Raw genomic sequence first — 22550 nt, 5'->3', positions numbered from 1 at the left:
AGTCCTCAGCTTAATGGCAATAAATCACAGAGCATCTCGTAGTGTCAATAAGCCTTTATTGTTGTTTCTTCAGCTCCGTTTCAGCTCTGAGACACGCAGGCCTCTCTGCCGCTCTTAAGAACGCTTCCCGGACCAAATGGCAACATTCGACGCGCTCCGTGTCTCGTGCGTGTGCATGAAGCCGGCGCCAGCCAGTCTGGTCCCGGGCAGCTTGCAACTGCCCGGGACCGTTGCAATGTCCCGAGCCTGCCTTTGCAGGCTCAGGACACAACAATTATAACTACATTTGAGGGGTTTATTTGGGCTTATTAACCTATTTAACATTCTTCTTGTATCTTTCAGTTGTGCTTTTTTGATGAAACAAAAGAAAAACGATTTAGGAACCTACATGTTTTAACTGACTCATTTCACCTGAGCTTTGCATTAAGAAACATTCATCGACTTTGCATGATTAAATATATTCATCTCTCTGTATTCCCATTTGATAGAATAATAGAATAAAACATGTAATAGATAGTGTATGTATATAAAATATAATAAACATTTTATGTAAAATAAAAAACAAAAGTTTCATGGATTATTACCAGTATTTTTAGTAGCTATAAATTCTCCAGCCTTCAGCAAATCCTGAAGCAGAACCAGACAATCGACAGCTGTATAATTTTCAGCCCCAGCAACTACCCCTAGGCTGGGGAGAATTAGAGGGCAATAAACCAGATCAGCACTCCTCTGGTTTTTGGTTTGAGAGTGCCCAAACAACCATAATCTCTAGTAGGCAGACAAATTAATATAATAGATATAATCATTTATTAAAGTTATTATACTGCTGATGTCTCAGCAGATTACAATGAAAGATAAAGTAAAAATTAAACTAGCAATATTGAAAATGATCAACATGTTTTTTGTGGAATGTACTCCATAGCGTAGTGTTTCATTTAAAATCGTGGCGGAAGGAATGATTTATAAAACCAGCCAAAGTCTTCTGAAGGTGCTTTCCAGAGTACTGGACAGCTACAGAAACAAACTTGGCAGCAAGCCCAAGGCTTTTACAACAGGTATAAGGTGACTCATGATTTGATCCAGCACATTTGTCAATTACTCAGCACTGTTCATCAAATATTGAAATATCCCAAAGATGGTAATTAGGCTAGCATATATTCAAAATGGCCAGTAGTTTTCCATTACTAATCTTTTTAGAATTAAAAAAAAGATCAATTTATTGCGAACAAGTGAGAACAGGGAATCTATATCAGGTCCCGATCTGGAAATTTTTCAAAAATGGCCAACCAGAAATAATCCAATCTGATTCCATGTTCAGATCTAAATTGCAATTCAGAGAATTAGAACTCCATTTCCCAAAATGTAATGTTTGTGTTTCACCAGACTTGCATGGACTATGGAAATTCCTTTCCTTAGAGAAGATAGAGTATAATGGAAATTGCAATGGCAATAGGTCTCTTTGTGGGAAATTAGATTTCAAGCAGAAGGGATGATCAGAAGTATTTCTATGGAATAAATTGGATAGAATTTTTAGATTTTGAAATAGGAAAGATGAACTCAGTAGCTATTCTAAAAAAATAAGCTAGTTGCTACAACAGGCCAATTGATTCATTTAATTTACCAAATATTGGCACATAGCCTGTCAGAATGATAAAGATGGTGGAAAAGGATAAACCATGCAGAGTCTCTGAGCCTCCATGATTTTTCCTCATACAGGTAGTCCTCAACTTACAACAGTTCATGTGGTGATCATTCAAAGTTATAATGGCACTGAAAAACGTGACTTATGACCATTTTCACACTTGACCATTGTAGCATCTCCATGTTCACGTGATCAAAATTCAGACACTTGGCACCTGACACATATTTATAAAGGTTACAGTGTCCCGGGGTCATTTGATCACCTTTTGCAATCTTTTGATAAGCAAAGTCAATGAGGAAGCCAGAATCACTTAATCTTGTTACTAACAAGGTTATAAAATGGGGCAAAGTTCACTTAAAAAATGTCTTGCTTAGCAACTGAAATGTTGGGATCAGTTATGATTGTAAGTCGAGGACTACCTATATTATAATGGGATAATTAATGGTGATTCTGATTATAAATGCTGCTCTGATCATAGGAGAGGACTGTTGGCCACTAAAACCAATACAGGTAGTCCTCGACTTACAACCACAATTGAGCCCCAAATCTTTGTTAATAAGTGAAACATTTGTTAAGTGAATTTTGCCCCATTTTACGACTTTTCATGCCACAATTGTTAAGTCAATCATTGCAATTGTTAAGTTAGTAACACGGCTGTTAAACAAATCTGGCTTTCCCATTGACTTTGCTTGTAATAAGGTCATAAAAGGTGATCACATGATCCCGGGACAGTGCAACTGTCATAAATATGAGTTAGTTGCTAGGCATCTGAATTTTGATCATGTGACCATGGGAATGCTGCAACGGTCTTAAGTGTGAAAAATGGTCATAAGTCACTTTTTTCAGTGCTGTTGTAACTTTGAATGATCATTAAATGAACTGTTGTTAACTCAAGGACTACCTGTATTCTTTCTCTTCCCCAAAGAGAAGTATTTTTATTTCCCCCTTTTTTTTACAGTGCTGTTGCGATGCCTGCCTGGAACTCTAAAGTAACATTTCCAAACTGTTTACTCTATCTCATAAAAATGAACATTTGTTATAAATTATCTTATTCCATCTTCCTTTTTTGGGCTTTTGCCCAATCTGAGACATATTTGTAGCAGGGAATAATATTTCTCAAACATTTAAATAGTCCGAAGACCAGAGACAATAAATAATGGTACTTTTAATTGTGCAGATTTTAAGCAAGCTAGATCCAACTTGTTTTTTATTAGAACACCAAAGTCCATTATCCAGGTTTCATTGCAGAAGAGTGAGTGTGGGTGATAAAGAAGGAGCTTGCTATGCTTTTCTTTCATTGTGACACTGCATACACATATAAAAGGGGAGGAGATTGCTGTGCAACACCACAATGCTCTTTTTATTATTTTAGCAAAACATTGGATCCTTTAGACGCTCATGCAAATATCTAAGCAAGTACACAGCCAATCACCAAAGAGCACAAGGAAAGAGCTAGGCACCGTATCAACCGGATCCAAAAGATTTCCCTCCACTAAAAGGCAAGGGTTCAGATAGTCATCCTAGTAAGCCATAAAAGATTGTTTCCAGCACTGGCTTACTTTCAAAAGGTAAATTTATTCCAGAGTCTTCATCCTCTACACAGCACGCTTGCATTTATTTTATGCATCATATAGATCATCTAGAGAGCAGCAACGGCAGTAGTCCTTTACTCCAAAAGTGTCTTTCCCTGCTGGCACTTGTTTTAGTTCCATTTAGCCTTTTAATCCTTTTGCGCCAGTGCCTTCATTTTAGAGCAGTGGTTCTCAACCTTTCTAATGCTGTGACCCCATAATACAGTTCCCCATGTTGTGGTGACCCCCAAGTGGGTGTGGCCACCAATAAGAGGGAGTAGGACAGCTAGGGAAAAGGGAAAAAAATGGCGGACAGCGTGGTTTGGCGACCCCCGTGAAATGGTCATTTGACCCCAAATGGGGTCCCGACCCACAGGTTGAGAACCACTGTTTTAGAGACTTGTTAATCAGAATCTATAGCTGAAATTCTTAGACTCCGTCACAACTCTCTCTGCATGCTAAATGAAGGCTTTCTAGGCCTTCATTTGTTTGTTGAGATTCCTCAGGCTCTTCTTTTTCTTCATGAATCTTCTGTTGAGACTTGCTAAGAATTGAATTAAGGGCCAAGTGCCTGGAGATCTATGATTTATAGCTATGTCCAGGTGTGAAACTTGGCAATTCGATGTTGGCATTACTAGCCAATCCACAAAAACTTCATGTAGATATGTTATATCCACTCAGCCTCTCTGTCATCTTGATGGAATCAATTGATCACTGGATTTTATGTTTATAGCCAATAACTGACCACACAGAACCACTGTAATTCACCATGAGCAATAGCCCCATCTCAATTTAACCTTCCCCTTGTATTTTCTAATACTGTAGTCCTTGGAAAGTATTGGCTTTGGGCTCACAGTCCTTGTACAGTATATTTACTGAGATCATGTTGACATTATCTTTGATTTTGACCTTGAATTAAATGCATAACTTGCAAGGGTCAGAACTTCCTCAGTCATTTCTTGACACTCAGTGGCTCTTCAGTCTTCTCCTCCAAATATATAAATATGATAATGTATTTGGGGAAATTGTGATGGAATGTTGTCTGGCTTCCCAGGAGGGACAAGTGCATTCCAAAGGAGCAAGAAAAGTCACTTTAGAACTTTTGTGTGGGAGGAAGAGGGGAAAGACAGCTCCTCCATAATAGTTTCCAGAATATGTTTTATGGTGCAAATAGTCTGCTTTAGTTTGGCAAAGATTCTGTCTATAGGTGAGGAACAATAAAGGAAAGTGCTTAGAGAATTTCAATGTCTCTTTCTTGGATTTTGAAGCCTGACAAAAATAGAGGTCCAGACTTAGCTCTTCATCAGTCCTGTTTTTGCAGAAACAACCTTATTCTACCATTTAATCTATAGTCCAAAAGAACTATGACTTGTCATTTGGATTGAAAACTGTTAATTCAAGGACCCAAAATACCAGACCTCCAGTTAATACTATTTTTAGAAGGAAAGGAAATGTTATAATATCACAAGAATTCCAATTAGCACTCTACTTTCAGATGACACATCTATATATAGGCAATTTAGGACAGCAAATCTCATCTGTTTTCTCCTGCTTGCAGTCGTAACTATCAGAAGGCAACTGAAGTAGCTTCAGGCCTAATGTCAAATTCTTTTTATCGATGTGCAAATTTGAATTGTGGGAAGGTTCATCCAAGGGAAACCTGGCAGGTAGCGCCATTACAAGGAGACAGTTAAAAGGCACTGCATACATGAGATTACAGTTACCCAGCCGCAGAGGCAAATAATTAGAGCATCATTTGTTAAGATGATTTAGGACCTATTTTTGAAGAACTTTGTGGCAAGCAGACTAAGCACAAGAACTATATAAAAATCACAATGTGGCAATAAAAATGGCAAAATGGTTCATTTCTCAGCTTTTTAAAATAAGTTTTATTATTTTTTAAAAAATTTCAATCTTTATAGCTTAATAAACAATATGTTGTCTGGGTTCACATATTTAGCATTAACTTCTTCAATATAAATTATTCAGTACTGCACAATCCAATATTTTTTTATTTATCTTCCTTTTTCCCTCATATTTTTTCCATTTTCCCCTCATTAGACAATTACAATTCTTGGTACTATTGATGTATACAAAATTAGATATAGACATCTTCATCATATTTTACTAATATTATACAAATAACAATAATAACAATTCATAAGTCAATATCCTATTTTATGCTCTTATTAAAGTTTGATTTCCCATCAATATTTAAAGTATCTTTGTCAGTTATGATTTTCTCAATATTAATTACATTTATATAGCTAAAAAATTTTTTCATGCCTATCCTCTTCTTATTTTCAAATTTCCCATATAAAAAGAAGAAAAATGCTATTTTAATTCTAAATCATGTCTTCCATTATAAAAATCTAGTTATATCTAAGTGTCATCCGTTCTTTTAATCATATTCAAACAGATATATTAAGCAGGTAGTACCCCCTCTGATAGATCAAATCCTCTGATTTTTAAATCTAACTCTCGCTTTCTTTCTTTGCCAAAGCAATTAAATCGCCCAAGAATTTTCTTTCTATTTTTGTAAAAGCTGCTTGGCATGAGGAAGACAATTTAGCTAGAATATGTTTAGGGGGGAACTCTGTCCATCCATGGAGTTCTTCCTTGTCATCAGGTGTATTTTGGAGAAAGGAGTAACGGGTCTTTTGTATTTTCATTGTTATAGGTAGGTTTTGCAGGGTTTTATTTGTGTATGGCAGTCCATATTTCCCTTCTCCTATCTCTCTGTCTCTAGGTCCATTTCTTCTGCTTCGTCCTCTGATTTCTCGTTTATTTGTTCATACTTTGTAGTTGTTGCCTGGGAATTTTCCAGTTGTAGCTTCAATTTGGAGATTTGGTCATTTATATCATCTAGATTATTTTTAGTCTCATTTTGGTTTCTTTTTATGTCGTCTTTGTGTTCAACAATTGTTTGATGAATTGTTGTTGTTAATTGAGAAGTCGTGTCCGACCCGTCGCGACCCCATGGACAATGTTCCTCCAGGTCTTCCTGTCCTCTACCATCTTCTGGAGTCCATTTAAGTTCACACCTACTGCTTCAGTGACTCCATCCAGCCATCTCATTCTCTGTCGTCCCCTTCTTCTATTGCCCTCAATCTTTCCCAGCATTAGGCCCTTCTCCAGTGAGTCCTTCCTTCTCATTAGGTGGCCAAAGTATTTGAGTTTCAACTTCAGGATCTGGCCTTCTAAAGAGCAGTCGGGGTTGATCTCTTCTAGGACTGACCGGTTTGAACGCCTTGCAGTCCAAGGGACTCGCAGGAGTCTTCTCCAGCACCATAGTTCAAAGGCCTCAATTCTTTTGCGCTCAGCCTTTCTTATGGTCCAACTTTCACAGCCATACATTGCAACTGGGAAAACCATGGCCTGGACTATACGCACTTTTGTTGGCAGGGTGATGTCTCTGCTTTTTAGAATGCTGTCTAGATTTGCCATAGCTTTCCTCCCCAGGAGCAGGCGTCTTTTAATTTCTTGGCTGCAGTCCCCATCTGAGGTGATCTTTGAGCCCAGAAAAATAAAATCTGTCACTACCTCCATTTCTTCCCCATCTATTTGCCAGGAATTGAGAGGGCCGGATGCCATGATTTTGGTTTTCTTAATGTTGAGTTTCAAGCCAACTTTTGCACTCTCCTTCTTCACCCGCATCAAGAGGCTCTTTAGTTCCTCTTCACTTTCTGCCATTAGAGTGGTATCATCTGCATATCTTAGGTTGTTGATATTTCTCCCGGCAATCTTAATTCCAACTTTTGATTCATCTAGCCCTGCCTTTCTCATGATGTGCTCTGCATATAAGTTAAATAGGCAGGGCGACAGTATACAGCCTTGCCGGACTCCTTTTCCAATTTTGAACCAATCAGTGGTTCCGTGTTCGGTTCTCACTGTTGCTTCTTGACCCGCATATAGGTTTCTCAGGAGACAAATGAGATGGTCTGGTACTCCCATCTCTTGATGAATTAGCTGTAGCTAATTCCTTCTGAAAGGTATGTGTTTTTTCTTGAGGCATCATTCCTAGAAATTGTCTAGTATCACCCAGTCTCAGTAAGAGTGGAACAAGTTTCCTCTAGTTTTCTGGTATTTATATGTAGCCTTTATAATCCTGTCCTAATGGCTGTATTTTATAGTAATCCTTTGTCTCAAATATCTTGAAAATTATCAGTCAGGCAAGGTTGCAATCCACAATGTTCCAAGTGTTCAAAATGTTCAACCTCCCTGCAGCCAGAGTATTCAAAAGTCATTTTTTATTTTCCTCCCACTAGCTCTTGAGATTAAAAGTCCAAGCTCAGTAGGTATTTATAGTCCAAGATCAAGATAATAAATATGCCAAAATATTTTCCTTTATTGCCAGCATTCTCCCTTAAGCTGAAAGTTGCCAAGGAACTAGTTATAGAGCTGTACTCAAATCCACCACTAGATGTCATTCAAAGTCCATTTTGCACTCTTAAAACATAGGGTTGATTTTTTTATATTTCTTATATTTCACCTCAATGATTTTTTTCCAAAGAGAAAATCAACAATTATCTCAGTTCCCAAATTTATCAAAACTGTAGCTTTATGTTACTTTCACTTCAGTATTGTGTATTTCTGTCCCTCATAAAAAATTTAAAAGACCGCTTCCGTTCACATCCAGAGGCTTTTAGCTTCTTGTGAGCCTTTCCCAAGAAATTCAGTTGTAAAATAGTAAAGAAAGGATCAATATTCTCACCCAGTTCCAAACATGCTGTTTATGATGTGTTAATTGAAGCTTTTGTTCCTCAGTTGTCAGCAGCTAATGGCCAGCCGCAGAGGTGTGGCTGGTCTTTCCCCTGCTGGTTTAGAGGGCTTTCCTTGGATCAAACAGAAAGACTGCCAATTCTCTGTGACCAACAAGGCACCCCTCCTTCTTCATTGCCTTTTCGGGGCAACTTTAGGCCCTTTTCAGGGTCCCCAGCAGGGCAAAATCGGGTGTGGAAGTCAGAGCCCTGCCTTCCTGTGTCCGTACTGCTGCGATGCAAAACCAGAAGTCCTATTTCTCCGCTTTTATTGCATATGCTGGAGCTGCCCAGTGGCCCCATTTAAAGTGATGTGATCTCTGTGGTAACGGATGGGCTACAGTGGCTACAAGGCCACTGCGACAAATACTCTTTGGCCAGGTCCTCCAGTCTGTGAGCTTGGCCACCTACTTGTTAGATCTGGGTTTCTCCTGAAGGTGGAATCAACTTCCTTCAAAGAGTAGACAGTTGTCTTGGCCTTGAAGGAAGCTGTGGTGCATCCTGGTCATCAGTTAAATTTCCAGGTGCGATTCAAGGTGCTGGTTCTCCCCCATAAAGCCCTTCATGGCATCAGTCTTGGCTGTCTGAGGGACCCTTTTATCTCAGTCTGCTTCTGCTCATCCAGTAAAATCATGCAGGGTAGATATTTTTTGAATCCCATGTATCAAATAATGGCATCTAATGGTACCCAGGAATTCAGTACCTGCCCTTTGGAAGGATATCCACCCAGAGGTTCACAAAGGAATTTGGGAAATAATGAAAGACCTGTTCTCCCAGATTTTGGGATAACATGGCTGAGGAGTCTGCATTAGATAATTTTGGTTTTTTCAGTTGTCCGTAGTGTGAACTGCATAGTGATGTAGGTTTTTAATTAAAATACGAAGAAATAATAATTGTCTATTAAAATGCAAGTCCTCATTCCTTATGCACAGTGGAATTGACATTGGTTTCTCTAAAGCAATCTTCTCCAACATAATTCTTTTTAGTTTTTCTTACTTTTATTTTCCAACTTATTGAAGGCAAGACAATATGCACAACTTCAGATTTGGCATTATTTCTCACCTCCTCACCTCCTCCACATTCCCCACACCTTGCCAACTCCCTACATTCCTTCTCCTAGTCTGTCATGATTACTCTTATTGTTTCTCACCATTTGAGCTTCATGATTTAATTTATATTCACAACAACATTTTTAGCAACGACTAAATAGCCTCTCCCCCTTTTGCTGAAGAAAAGCTAAGTAAGTGTCTAATTTATGAATCATGCATACTACAAGCCATCTCACAATTATTTTGACTGATAATATATTCATTCACTCAGTGCAAAAAAATTCCAATGAAAAGTAGTGCCTTTTACTAACTCAGAGCAATAGACTAGGTAGCCTGATGTGTTGCTGTATTGGAAGCATTCTGAAGTTTTCTTTCTTGCTGTTTGAAGATTTGTCAGGATTGAACCTAGGGAACCTGTGGATGCCAAGCACCTGTGAACACCTTGGATCATTTTGCTTGAGGCTTGTCATTCACCTGGCACCTTTCCCATCATGTAATCTGACTGTAAGATTTTCATACTGATAGTTAATTATTTTTTCTGTGCTTTTGAGTCAGCATTGATTCCTGGTGATTAGTCTTTGCAGTCTTCTTAGCAAGATATTTAGAAGTGGTTGACCCCTTACTTTTTTCTTAGGCCTGAGAGTGAGCGAATGACTGGCTGAAGATCACACATCTGGCTTTGTGTCTAAAGTAGGACTAGAACTCACAGTCTCCTGGTTTTAGCCTTATGCCTAAGCCACTAGACCAGTGGTTCTCAACCTGTGGGTCGGGACCCCATTTGGGGTCGAACGACCATTTCACAGGGGTTGCCAAACAACGCAGTCCGCCATTTTTTCCCCCTTTTCCTTAGCTGTACTTCTCCTTTTAATTCTATTGGTTTTTGAAAGCCAATAGAATAGACTCTCTTGAATAGAGTCTAATTCTGTTGGCTTTCAAAAGCCAATAGGAATTGTCCAGGCTGTCTCTGCCCTGCTGAGCCCGCCAAAAGTCCCATTCTGCAAATGGTGCTGCACCAGTTGAGTAGTCCTTGACTTACGATCAGTTGAGTAGTCCTTGACTTACGACCGGTTGGGGGGTCGCGGCATTAAAAAGGTTGAGAACCACTGCACTAGACCAAACTGGCTCTTTAATGACTGTACTCAGATAGAAAAGTTTCATTTGAAGGCTCAAAGAATGTAGTGAGTCAGATGATACAACACAGTGAACTATGACAATGTTAGATGAAAACAGATTTTAGACAGTGATTGTTTATGTGTCTTTATTCTCTTCATAATCCCTTATCTTGCACATCCAAAACTTAAGTGTTTGCAACAATCGTTTTTAAAGCGTTTATCTGGATGAAAAAGTTAATAACTGAAACACTCTTGACAGAGGCTTCCCTGAGGAAATTCATAGTAGTTACATCTATCCTTCATAATTATTAGCCAAGATGCCAATGCCATACAGAATGCACCAGGTTCAACAGATATTGTAAGCAAATACATTTCCAAGCTAGCAGCTTATTTGTGGTCATTTTCTGGGCTAGAGCAATACAGAGAACCATGAAATGACTGGAGTTTATATTAGAATGTGGCTCACTAGTTTACCATGACTTTCCTTTAATTGTTGGTCCAAATATTTGAGAGTATCCACTTGAGGAAAATTGCCCAAGGTGAGCTTAGAAAGGTTTTAGAATTTGCCTGTGAATTCCATCTATACTTGCTGAAAAAAGCCACCTCAAAAAGGCTTTGGAATTCTGGAGGAAAGATGACAAGTTTCAAGGGTCTCTTTCCACTGTCTCTCCCTTTTATTCATATTTATGTATAATTTCTGTATTGCATTTGTATGTCAGGAAGCATACTTAGGCTGGTAGTAGTCTGCTAAATTCATCTCATCAAGTGTTATGAATTAGGCAAGGCTGAAAGGGTTTGAAATGTCATTCAGTAAGATCCATATTCTGTTATAGACTTGATCCCAGATGTCTCCAATCTAAATCAGTTAACCATTATGTTGTACTAGCTCCTGTATTTGTCACATTCCTAGAAAGGAATCTATTCATTCATCTCTTTGTCCCCTACTTGTTTCTCTTTTTTTTAATTCTTTCCCCATGTGCCTATTTGAATCTCTATTTTGAGATATTACATCATAATTGTATCACTGCATTTTGTATTATGTCCCAATCTGCATTAATTATCTTGATAATCTTGTTCTGGAACATCCTGTCCCCACCAAAACTTAATAGAAATAGAAGAAATGTTGGTTGGCATACTTGTTTTCTTACTAGGTGTATATGAAATACTTTATTTGCATGTGAATAAGACATTCTTGCAATACTTGAGTGTGGTAAAATACACAGGGTGTTGCCCTTACTGTAATGTTGGCAGTAATACACTGAGAAATTGTTCTCAGCCTACTCCACTTTTTCATAAGTTACTTAATCTACACTGGCCAATAGCTTAGGACTTAGGTTCACCCAATATGGTGATCCGTAAACTAATCATCCACATTTTAGCCAGTCCAGCACATCAAAAATTGGGGAAATATCTAACTTAACTCTACTGAGGTGTTACCATCCCCCTCCCATGAACAAAAGATAAACAATTCTTTACATATTAATTTATTTAAAAAATATATAGTCCAATCATATTGCCTTCAGGCAGAATTCTCTTTCTGTTGATAACCCCCTCCCCGGGGCCTACTAAGGCAACTTTGGGTGGCATAAGGTCTTTGTAGCTTTGGAGAACACTCTTCTGTGGCATCTGCAGCCTCCAAAACCATACAAAAGCATGCTCTGCTCTCACACTATTTTTGGAGGTCCAGAGGTCACATGAGAGCACAATCTGGAGGCTGCACGAGAATATACCCCATTTCCACGCAGCCTCCACAGCCCCCCAAAATATGCAAGAACAGGGTACGCTTTCAAGAATAGTTGTTGTCAAGGGCTGGTGAATGTTGTGTGTCACCCAAATGTCGTGCTGTGTCATCTTTGACACTTGTGAATAAGTTTGCCATCACTTTTTTAGTCATAAACCAAGTTTTTCTGATTAATTTGTGGAAAGCCAGCCAACTGTGTTAATTCTACAAGCCATAGTTAGTTTAACCAAGTTACATGGGTTGCATCAATTACCGACTCCTTAGATGAAACCTAATAACCAACTGCACATGATTGTTGCAAATAGATGTCTTAAAAGTTTAAAAATATAAAACTTAAAACTGTGGACAAAGTAAAGGTCCCCTGAGAGGGAATATTCTAACTTCTTCATCGCAACTACCTTAACATCTTGGATTTGTTCACTGATTTGTCTGGGTAACTTTTCCTTTTAATCAAGCATGGAATTAGCTATGTCTCTCTGATTTTTTAACATTTTTACCCAGTGCAAATTAGTGCATAATACTGCTTCCAGGTCCTTCAGTAAGAGATTATGATGTTTTAAGCATGCAAACAACTTGCACAGACTGGAACTATGTAAGCTGTGTTAGCACTTGGCATAAGTCCAGCTGTATGTTGTGCCAAGTCTGCTAATAGAAATGTTTATTAAAGAATGGTAAGTGCAATTTCCAAAGTAAACAAACATCCTGGGACAATGATTGTTGTTGTTTTTTAACCTAAAACCTTTGAATTTCAATATTATTAATGAAATAAGATTTTCCACCAATAATAAAAGTGGGATAAAAACAACTAATAATTACCTTAAGTAACATAGACTTTCCTCTTGTGATCTAAAATCCAATGAACAATGAAAAAGCAACCCAAAACTACTTTTCAAAGGAGAAGAACAATCCATGCTTGGTTTAAAACTTTTCTTTTTAAATTTTACATCATGTTGGGTGGTTTGGCAAATCATTTTTCTCTTCTATATACAGCACAGGCTACAAAAATGCTCTTTCCAATGGCTGAGAGAGTAAAAAAAGGGAATACAAGTGGAATGCCATCGTAAGGTATCCTATATTTTAAATAGAAAAAAATAAGACACAAATGTTTAGATAACATATTTACTTTTAGCAAAGTCTTGAGTTGTGATTAAATAGCTGCATAGTATAAGGGGATAAAATGAAGACATTCCCATTATCCAAACTAAACAACTTACTATGTCGTATGAATATTTTTAAACTATGCTAGAAATTCAGCCAGAGTTAAGCATCCCACGTTTGCAGTCTGTAAACTACAATATTGAACTCTATAAGTCTCTCAGAAACACCACTGCAATTCCTGATTTTATTAATGTAAGAAGTGCAACTACAGAAGAGTTTCAGTAGTGAATGAGACATGATGCTCGTGTTCTCCAACCTCTTTTTAAAAATTGCTAATTATAGTATCTTATCACTACCTATAGCCATCTCTTTAAGAACTTGAGGAAGCGAGATCTAAATACTGAGTCTCTCTGTAGTACAATTACTATGCACAACACAATGGCATCCTCCATCCTTGCAATTATATGTGGTTTAGAAACAAATCAAGAGGCTTACTATAAATGGCCCTTTTGCTTGGGCCACTGTAATGAAAAGTATCGCCTTTTTGTTTTCTGAAAGACTCTAACAGCTATTTATAAGCATCTCTAGCCAGCTGATTGCATCACTGGAAAGGGCTATTGTTTGGATGCTGTGTTTGATGCTGTGTTTAGCCTCAAAAATCAGCAGTTAATAAAAAGGAAGAGCAAGTAATTTTTAATGTTAATGTTATTTTTTTTCATCTTCTTGTCTTCTAATGGCAGCTAGGTATACAGCATGTCCATTTATATGGGATGCACTTGTGAAGAAGATGAACCTAGAACCAAAAAGATTTCTGAAACTTGGGTCTATGTGAGTGATGAATTTGAAAGGGCATGTGCTAATATCCATTACAGAAAGAGGCTTTGTCTCTTGACATGCTATTCTTTATAGTCACTTGGCCATTGTCATCTCCAGGATATCATGGAGATAACTGGAATAGAAAAAAGTGTCTTGTTCAATAATATTTGCTTGTAGGTAGTCCTTAACATTCTCAATAAAAAGGAAATAGTATAAACTCGGAAAACACTGAATTCATCCTAGAAGCCCATCAGGCTACCCATCTCCTTTGCGCAATTATCAGCATTAACAGCATTTTATTGCTTTCATGACTGAAAGGGCTACTTTTCACCTGCAAGTCGTCACAGGATATCCCTGAAAATATAGCAGTTAAGTGTACTGATTCACAGGCTGAATTATCCATGCATCATATGGAATGTATACAGCAGTGATGGTGAACCTTTTAGAGACCAAGTGCCCAAACTGCAACCCAAAACCCACTTATGCATTGTCGGGTGCCGGGTGGGTGTGGCCCATTGGCTGGGTGTGGCCCATTAGCTAGATGGTAACGGAAGACTGGATGGGACTAAAAAGTTCAATCAATCAATTCCAACTTTGCAAGATTTTTTTTCCCACGAGAAGTTGAAATTGATCGATTGAACCTGTTTTTTTGTACACGGTGGCGGAGGCCTAAAGCGAAAAGGTTTTATAAAACCCAGCTGAAGGCCTAGGACTGGGGTGACGGTGCGCGTGCCCACAGAGAGGGCTCTGAGTGCCGCCTCTGGCACCCGTGCCATAGGTTCGCCACCACTGGTATATAGCTATACTCAGCTCAAGTGTGCAGAGAATTATTACCAATGACGTAGTCTACAATTTTATTTAGATCAAAGTCTAATATTATAAGGTTACTATTATAAAAATATTGCATTTATATAACTCATTTGTAAAAAATGTAATATCAATGTTAATCACAAACTCTCTATAATGTAGCCAGTATTAGTATCCATTACTAATGGATATTATGCAATTCCTTCTCCAAGGAAATCTGTGCAAAGCCTGTCATAAATTAATGGCAAAGAAGGATTTGATTTCAGCTGTTATTCTTAAATCCTAACTCATTTAGCCAGATTTAGATTTGTGTCCAGAAAAGCCCTCAGTGGCCTAAATTATCCAGAAGCCGGTTTGCTTTGACAGGTAGGCAAGATTTTGTCCTTAATTCAGGTTACAGTGAGTTGTTACAAACAATTATTGCAATTATCCTATTTCACTTAACAGAAATTTTAGGTTCAATTGCGGTCTTAAGTGGAGGACTTCCTGTAGTTTACAGCAGTGTTTCTCAACCTTGGCAACTTTAAGACAGATGGATCTCAATTCCCAGAGTTCCCTGGCTGCACCTAAACGACCGTGCAACCACACCCACAGTTCAGGTTTTGTCTACAAGTGTCAAAAGAGATATTAATTAGGCCCGCAAATACGCACCCAGGTTGCACCTTAACTTAAAAGGCTGCAGTTCTGCAGCAGATGGCAGCATCCAGCTGACCTTCAATACTATGCAGGGTCACAAGGAACGACTCCTCGAATCTAGGATCACCAGGAAAGCCCAGGCATGTAGACTAGCCGGGGAAGAGAGAACGGAAACAACAGCCGGCCCCTCCGCAGCGCTGCCATTGTCAAGGAAACGACCATTTGCGCCTCTGCAGAGTTACCAGTAGGACTCCACGGGATGGTCACCTGGGCCTTTCGAAACAGGCCGGTACTCCTATTGAGCTCAGCTAGGCTGACTTCAATCCGGCCACCCCCCTCCCCAAACCTCATCCCCCCAAAGAGGCAGAGGCCTATTTTTACGAAGTCCTGCAGAACCGAGAGAAATCCCGGCCTTACGCGTCCAGGAAGAGAACGAAGCGGCGGCTCCGGCAGGGGGCGCTGTGCGGGGTCTCCTTGCCCTGTCGGCTTTGACCCATCCCGGCCGCCTTAGTAGGAGCTCCCGGCCCGGCCGTCGCCGAGGCTGCTCGGCCTCCAGAGGGGATTCAGCGGAGCGGCTGCTCTCCTGAGGCCAGGCGCGTCGCCCAGGCAACCGCTTGCTCCCTCCCCGCCAGGAACCATGTTCACCAGCACGGGCTCCAGCGGGCTGTGTAAGTACCCACGCGCCTCGCCCGCCCGGTAGGAGGGGCCGCGCCACGGGGCAAAAGGTCGGGAGCCGAGCGGCATGATGAGGTGGTTCCTCTTTTCCCTCCTTAGCGCTGGGAACGTCCTCTCCCTTTGGGGGCTGAACCTCCATCCTGGAGCCCTTTCCCGGCCCGAGTGCCTGCCAGGGGAGGAACGTGGCTTTAAAGTCATAGGGCAGGGCTTCCCCCGCCATCCTTGGCAAATTTAAGACTTGTGGACTTCAATTCCCAGAATTCCTCAGCCTGCTATGTTGCAGGTTGGATACCATGCTGGCTTGCTGAGGAATTCTGGGAGTTGAAGTCTATAAGTATTAACGTTGCGAAGGTTGGAGATCTCTGGTTTAAGGAAAATCTCGAGCGACTCTCGCGGTTAAGTGAGGGGTCTCCAAACTGGCTGGGGAATTCTGGGAGTTGAAGTGCACACGTCTTAAAAGTTGCGAAGTTTGGAGACCCCCCCCCTGGGTTTAATTAATCTGAGTAGAGGTAAAGCAGGTCTCTCCTTTTTTGCCAGTCCATTCAGCTTTGTTGTATGCTTTCAGCGAGGATGTTGCTTTGTGTCTTCCCTCAGGGTGAATCTTGCAAGTGAAGAGAAACATAGCTCCTTATCTTTTTTTTTGTTTATAATTGGATTTATACTACAGGTAGTCCTCGACTTACGACCACAATTGAACCCAACATTTAAGTCGCTAAATGAGATTTGTTAAGTGAGTTTTGCCCCATTTTACAACTACTCTTGCCACAGTTGCTAAGTGAATCATTGCAGTTAAGTTAGTAGTCTGGTTGTTAAGTGAATCTGACTTCCCCATTGACTTTGCTTGTTGGAAGGTTGCAAACGTGATCATATGACCCTGGGACACTGCAACGGTAATAAATACGAATCAGTTGCCAAGCGTCTGAATTGTGATCACATTCTCATGGGAATGCTGCAATGGTCATAAGTATGAAAAAGGGTCATAAGTCACTTTTTTCAATGCTGTTGTAACTTTGAGCAGACACTGAACAAACTTGTAAGTCAAGGACTACCTGTACTCCATCTTTTCTCTCAGTGACCATTCGGGTGGCTTGGAACGGGAAAATACAAAATGTAAACAGAACAGTTAGAATCAAAATCTATCATTTAAGTAACAAACACTTGATGGAAGAGATGTGGTTTCCCCAGCTTTCTAATTTTGAGAGTCAAGTGGGTGACCTTAAGGGTTTCTCAACCTTAGCAACTTTAAGAGATATGAACTTCAACCCCCAGAATTCCTAGCCAGGCTTGTTAATGCAACCTGTTCTTGCATACCAATAATGGAGTTTGCAACAACAAGGGTACCTTTACTTCTACTAGTAGGTTTTTAGTAGGAGAGATAGGCAGTCTGTAAGCTGTATAGTCAGGCCTTATAGATCAGTATGGATACTGCTAAGACAGATCTTTCATTACGGGAATCACATGTTTCCTGTATATTGTATCTGTCAGCAACCTAGAAGTTGCATTTTGCACAAGTTGAACTTTCTGGATCTACTTCAAGGGAAGCTCCACATGCATTGCTATAGTCAATTTGGTTGGTAACAAGGACTGAATAACTGCCACTAAATCTGGCTGGTTCGGGAAAGATTGCAGTTGGCATTCTGATCATAATTGTGTAAACATGCTCCTCACCACAACTGCTACTTGAAAGTCCACTTACAGCTGGGATTAGGGAGTACATTCAAACTACAAACTTGCTTCTGCTTGGAGAGCACAAACCCATACAGAATAAGCATCCCATTGATACCAAATTCAGCTTTTTGTTAACAACACTACTGGGGTTCTTTCAGATATAAATTCTATTGAATAAACTTATTCTGAACAATCATGCATAGGATTGCGCCAGCAGGGATTAAAATAAATTTTAAGTGTGACCTAATTAAATTGCCTAGTCAATGGTTTTAAGCCACTATAAATAGCTATGTTTGCATAAATACACTAAACCATGCACTATGGTTTAGAAACCACAGTGACAGGGTTCACAAAACATTAAGCCAAAACCAGATTAACTACCTTAAAGTTTAATGTGGTATGTGAATAAAGCCTGTAACTACATTTCCAAGACTCACTAGATACAATTGTACAACACCTTTAACTGGACTATTTCTAGGCCAGTGTGTTGAACAAATATAGAAACCTGCCAGTTCAGGTAAGAAACTGTTCTAACACCTTTCCCCAGTTAAATGATATTGTACAACTCAGGAATCTAACAACTTTGAGCTGGTTGTACACTGCTCAATTCTCAGGTAAACTAAGCAAAAGTGGAAAGTGGCTAACAATGCATGTTAAAAATTAGAAGCTGAGTGCTCTTTACAAAAAAAATCTACAATATGGTAATTAGTTGAACGTAGTAATGGTCAGTTTGATATTTCCTTTTTTGATAATTATCTTGAACTAAAATAAAGCACAATGTTCAGATAAGAATATGGTTTACTAAATAGAATGTCTTCAAGTTTCTACATGGTTAGTGAATTATATATGAGCCCAGTGCTTAAAGTATATTTATAGTCAGTGCTTTTTTTTTCTAAAAAAAAAAAAAAGGTGCCGGAACTCACACACGTCACATAACCTGCCTTGCCTATCCTACAAGGTTCCATCCAAAAAAGGTGCCAGAACTCCATTCTGGGCGTTCTATGAGAAAAAGAGCCCTGTTTATAGTCATTTAAATTGGACCAGATTAAAAAAGCATTAATGAAGATTTGAAAAATCTTGGTATGTGATGCTAAAGTGCTTTTATAAAAAGTGCTTGTTGATGCAGATAACATATGAGGATATCCACTTACCATGTGCTATGTTCATATCCATGAGCAGAGCTTGTTTTAATCCTGATTTGTTGAAAAGTGTACAAAAGTGCGCTAAGGCTAAACAAGGGCAAAATAAGAATAACTTAATTTACGCATTGTTTTCAAGTAGAGCTTATTCATTAACATCTGTATTTAGATCTCTTAATTCCATATCAAAACATCCTTTCCTAAATAATATTAATGTTTTTTTCCTCTTGGAACTGTTAACATTTTGATGCAGTTTTAAGAGGCGTTGTTTAAATAGTATTTTTCTACCAGACTGTCACTTTTTCATACTATTCTAGGAAATCATAATATATATTGCAATATTTCTTAAATCTTTTAAAATGGCACGTACCCGTACTTTAAAATGTTTTCCTAATCTTGAGATTTTATAACAAAAGGACTCTGCTCTTTAATTCAGTTGTTTAATTTATACAGTGGATCAGTGTTACTCTAAAATGGAATTTATGCCCCTTTCATTTATATGAGAGCGGAATTTGAGTTATTCAGTGGGTAGAATGTGGAATGTGTTCACAAGAGATTAGAATATAACAATCAGAATGTTAAACTGCAGCATTTTGGATAAATTATTAAACTCATCTATACTTCTATGTACAATGTGGTAACAAAAATTATTTTAATAAAGTAACAGGAAATAAAACACCAAATAAGAATCACTGTGTTTTAATAGGTAGAGCATAAGTTATGCATAAATAAAACAGTTAAATTAACCTGTAATTTATTGCATAAATAAAGCAGTAAAATTAACCTGTAATTTACTGCATAAATAAAGCAGTAAAATCACTAAAATATTGCACTCATGGTAGAAATTAATATGAACGTCTATCATTTCATCTCACCTTCCATATTAAGCCTATGATTAGATATAAATCCCACAAGCTACTTTTTCTTTCCAGTTAATTAAAAAAGGAAGCTGAGGTATTCATTATATACAAAAATGCCCTAAGCCACAAAGGAGCTTTCCAGGCATTCTTAACAAATGGAAATAATAGCTGGCTATAACCCAATGCTTTGCCCAAAGGAATGCTACTAATCAAGAAAAATGAAAACAAAACAACTTAGAATGATAGGGAACGTCCAGTGTTGCTTGATAGCATAGCAAGGAAAATCCCAGTGATTTTGTGATAAGGTGAGCCTTCCCTGGCAGTTATTTTACAAGAGCTCCCAAAATATGTTCTCAAAATCCCAAAGACACTCATTGACTTCCACAAGTAATTAATTCCTACCTTAATGACTAGTGGTATCTTTGGAAAGACAATAGAGATACTTCTGTCAGATCCCTTGCCTTAGAAGCAATCTGCCTCATTTAAATTACAGCATCTCAGATGGATATTGAGGACATTTGGGAGAAAAGAAAAAAAAAACATTTACTCCATTGTAAATATCCTTTTTTTGTTTGTTTGTTTTCAGAGCTCAGGTTGATTTCATCTAACAATTCATTTATCTTATAGAAAGAATAGAAATTCATTCTTATATTAGAACACTCTTTGATAATAAGTTTCTTCTGTTTCTATTCTGTGCATCTGTGTGCTGTTGGGCTGAGCATTTTTTTAAAAATGCTTTTAAAAATGCTTATGCTAAGAACATTGGGTCATCTATCTTAAAATGACAATATTGAAAGCAATTTCTTTTCCTTTAAATCATATTTTAAAAGTACATCAGGTTTTTTTGTTAGCACACTTTATAAAGCTCTAACTTGTTTGTGTGTTTCAATCTGATTGAAAAGAAAGAAAATGTTGTATAGTTCCAGGGCATTCCTATGGGAGACTGGAATTTTGTTTCTTGCAGTCATTCTCTGGATTCAGACACCAGGTTGAACTAAACTTTCCCAGAGATACTTAAAATTCCACATCATTTTTTGCTTAGTTTGAGCATTCGAAATGAATTAAGTGGTTTCTGCATGTGCCTAGTTGGTTTTGTTTATACAACTTGAACCAAAATTTGGGTAAAATGAGTTGAAAAGTTCTTTTAGCAATCTAACAGATTTAATTGTAATCATAAATCTTTTTTTTAAAAAAAGTACATAGCATGATTGTTTTTTTAAACTGTTTTAAGAATCATCACATAACTTTATTGCATATGCGTGCATTTTGTTTTCTTTTGAAGATAAAGCACCTCTGTCAAAGGGTCTATTAATAATACCAAGCACCTTCTCATTACTGCTGGCTCTACTTTTTCAGCATTATCAAAAGTTCTTTACCTACAATCTGCAAGCAGTAAAAGAGGAATTTCAGGTAAGCAGCAATTGATGTATAATATTGTGATATGGGATAAACATAAAAAAGCGGTATAGGGGCTAGTGTTCTTTAAATTTTTTATTGTGAGCTGTGGTGTGAATATTTTGAACTTTAAATTTGGAATGATATAGCACTCCATATCACAACCAATAGCAGAGCAGCATTCATGTAAAATGTAGATATGTGAGAAATTAGTTGTGGCTGCGGTGTAGGAGGAGGAAGTCTCTATTTTCTTGTTAGCTTTGTTAACCAATTAGTATGTTAAATTTTTTACAGTTACAATCAGATAACATTTTTTTCAAAGGTGATGGGTTACATCCAAAGAGGTTATGCTGGTAACTATGGAGAAAAACAAATTGTTCCAAGTGTATTTCAGATGAATGGAACTTGAGTTGACAGTAGTTATACTGCTAGATGTTTTGCTTTATACATGATACTAGGTGGCATGTCTAAGCCCAGGACACCACCCCCTATACATCTAAATCCATGGGTTATGGTCTGCTTCAGACAGTTTTTTTCAGCAAAATTCCTGGCCTAAAAAATAAGTGTATATTTGCACACACATTTTTGGGAGAAAGAAGAAGTTTATTCTTTGTTGTGTATTAAAACTGAAAGGATGGGGCTATGGGCTCATCTTATTTTTCTTTTTCTCCCACCCTCAAATTGATATAGAGATAATGAAATTATATTAATACTTGTGACAGTGATAACTTGTGCCTTTAAGGAGAAGTCCCAAGCGTTTAGAAAATGATGGAATGAACAAGTGGTGAGGAATTTGAGTCTTCCTAGTACCAGTTTCTGCTTTTCTCTCAATAGTGGTTCTTTTTACTTTCATGCTCTCTTTCAACCTGGACTTAACTTCCTGGATGAAAGAAAAATGATGCATGCAGCAAATGGGGGAAAGTCCTCCTTGTTTCATATCAGACAGAGATCTGTTCCCTCTCCCTGCTGTGTTTTTAATTGAGATAGAAAAAATTATAGGTCTGGAGCTTAGTCTGAAATGAATATCTGATATCTGATATTAGGTCCGCAAGGAAAAAAAGTTAACATGGGCAAAATATTTATAGCTACGTTTAGCACACTTTAAAGCCTGGGTAGCTGAAGCATGCTAACATTCTTCATTTACTTGTATCTTTAAATGGAGATAAAAGGTAATACTTGTTCCAACAATAGCAGTGTCCTTGCTAGAAGGATTCTTTTTGACATCTATTAACAGCATGTTGTGACCTTGTATGTTTTACACATTTACTGTGCTATGGGCTGATGGTTTTTGGAGTGTAGGAAGAACTTCTGTAGGTAAATGGAGTAGAACTATAACTGGAAAATGTGACTTCAGTTACTATATCATTTATAAAGTGAAGGTTATAAGGAAAAGAATCTACTCATATAAGCCTTTTCTTCTGGTGAAATAGCTTAGGGAAAAGAGTAGTTGACATTTGGAAGCTACATTTTGTCATCTTTCATTATGACACAGACATGTTTTGGAGTTGGCAGGAGGTAGACTCTGCCTACTGTCCCTTAACAAAAATGGGGGGAGCTGAATTTCAGTGACAAACCACCAGA

General features: G+C 38.3%; 1 protein-coding gene across 6 annotated transcripts in view; it reads left to right on the top strand.

Moving 5' to 3' along the window:
- Positions 1-22550, top strand: part of UBAC2 (UBA domain containing 2) — a 129112-nt gene that overhangs the window by 22470 nt on the left and 84092 nt on the right. For 5 of the 6 annotated variants that reach the window (XM_039337785.1, XM_039337789.1, XM_039337784.1 and 2 more), the window contains exon 4: positions 20857-20984. In XM_039337785.1, the coding sequence (XP_039193719.1) occupies positions 20857-20984 (128 nt within the window). Of the gene's footprint in view, positions 1-14686; positions 15901-20856; positions 20985-22550 lie in introns of those variants that run through there. The other variant, XM_039337790.1, reaches the window with a different exon arrangement.

This window comes from Crotalus tigris, unplaced genomic scaffold, assembly GCF_016545835.1.
Source record: "Crotalus tigris isolate CLP2741 ecotype Arizona unplaced genomic scaffold, ASM1654583v1 scf7180000017685.4511686, whole genome shotgun sequence".
NCBI lineage: Eukaryota > Metazoa > Chordata > Lepidosauria > Squamata > Viperidae > Crotalus > Crotalus tigris.
Note: the sequence above shows the minus strand (reverse complement) of the source record. Positions and strands in the feature narration are given on the sequence as shown.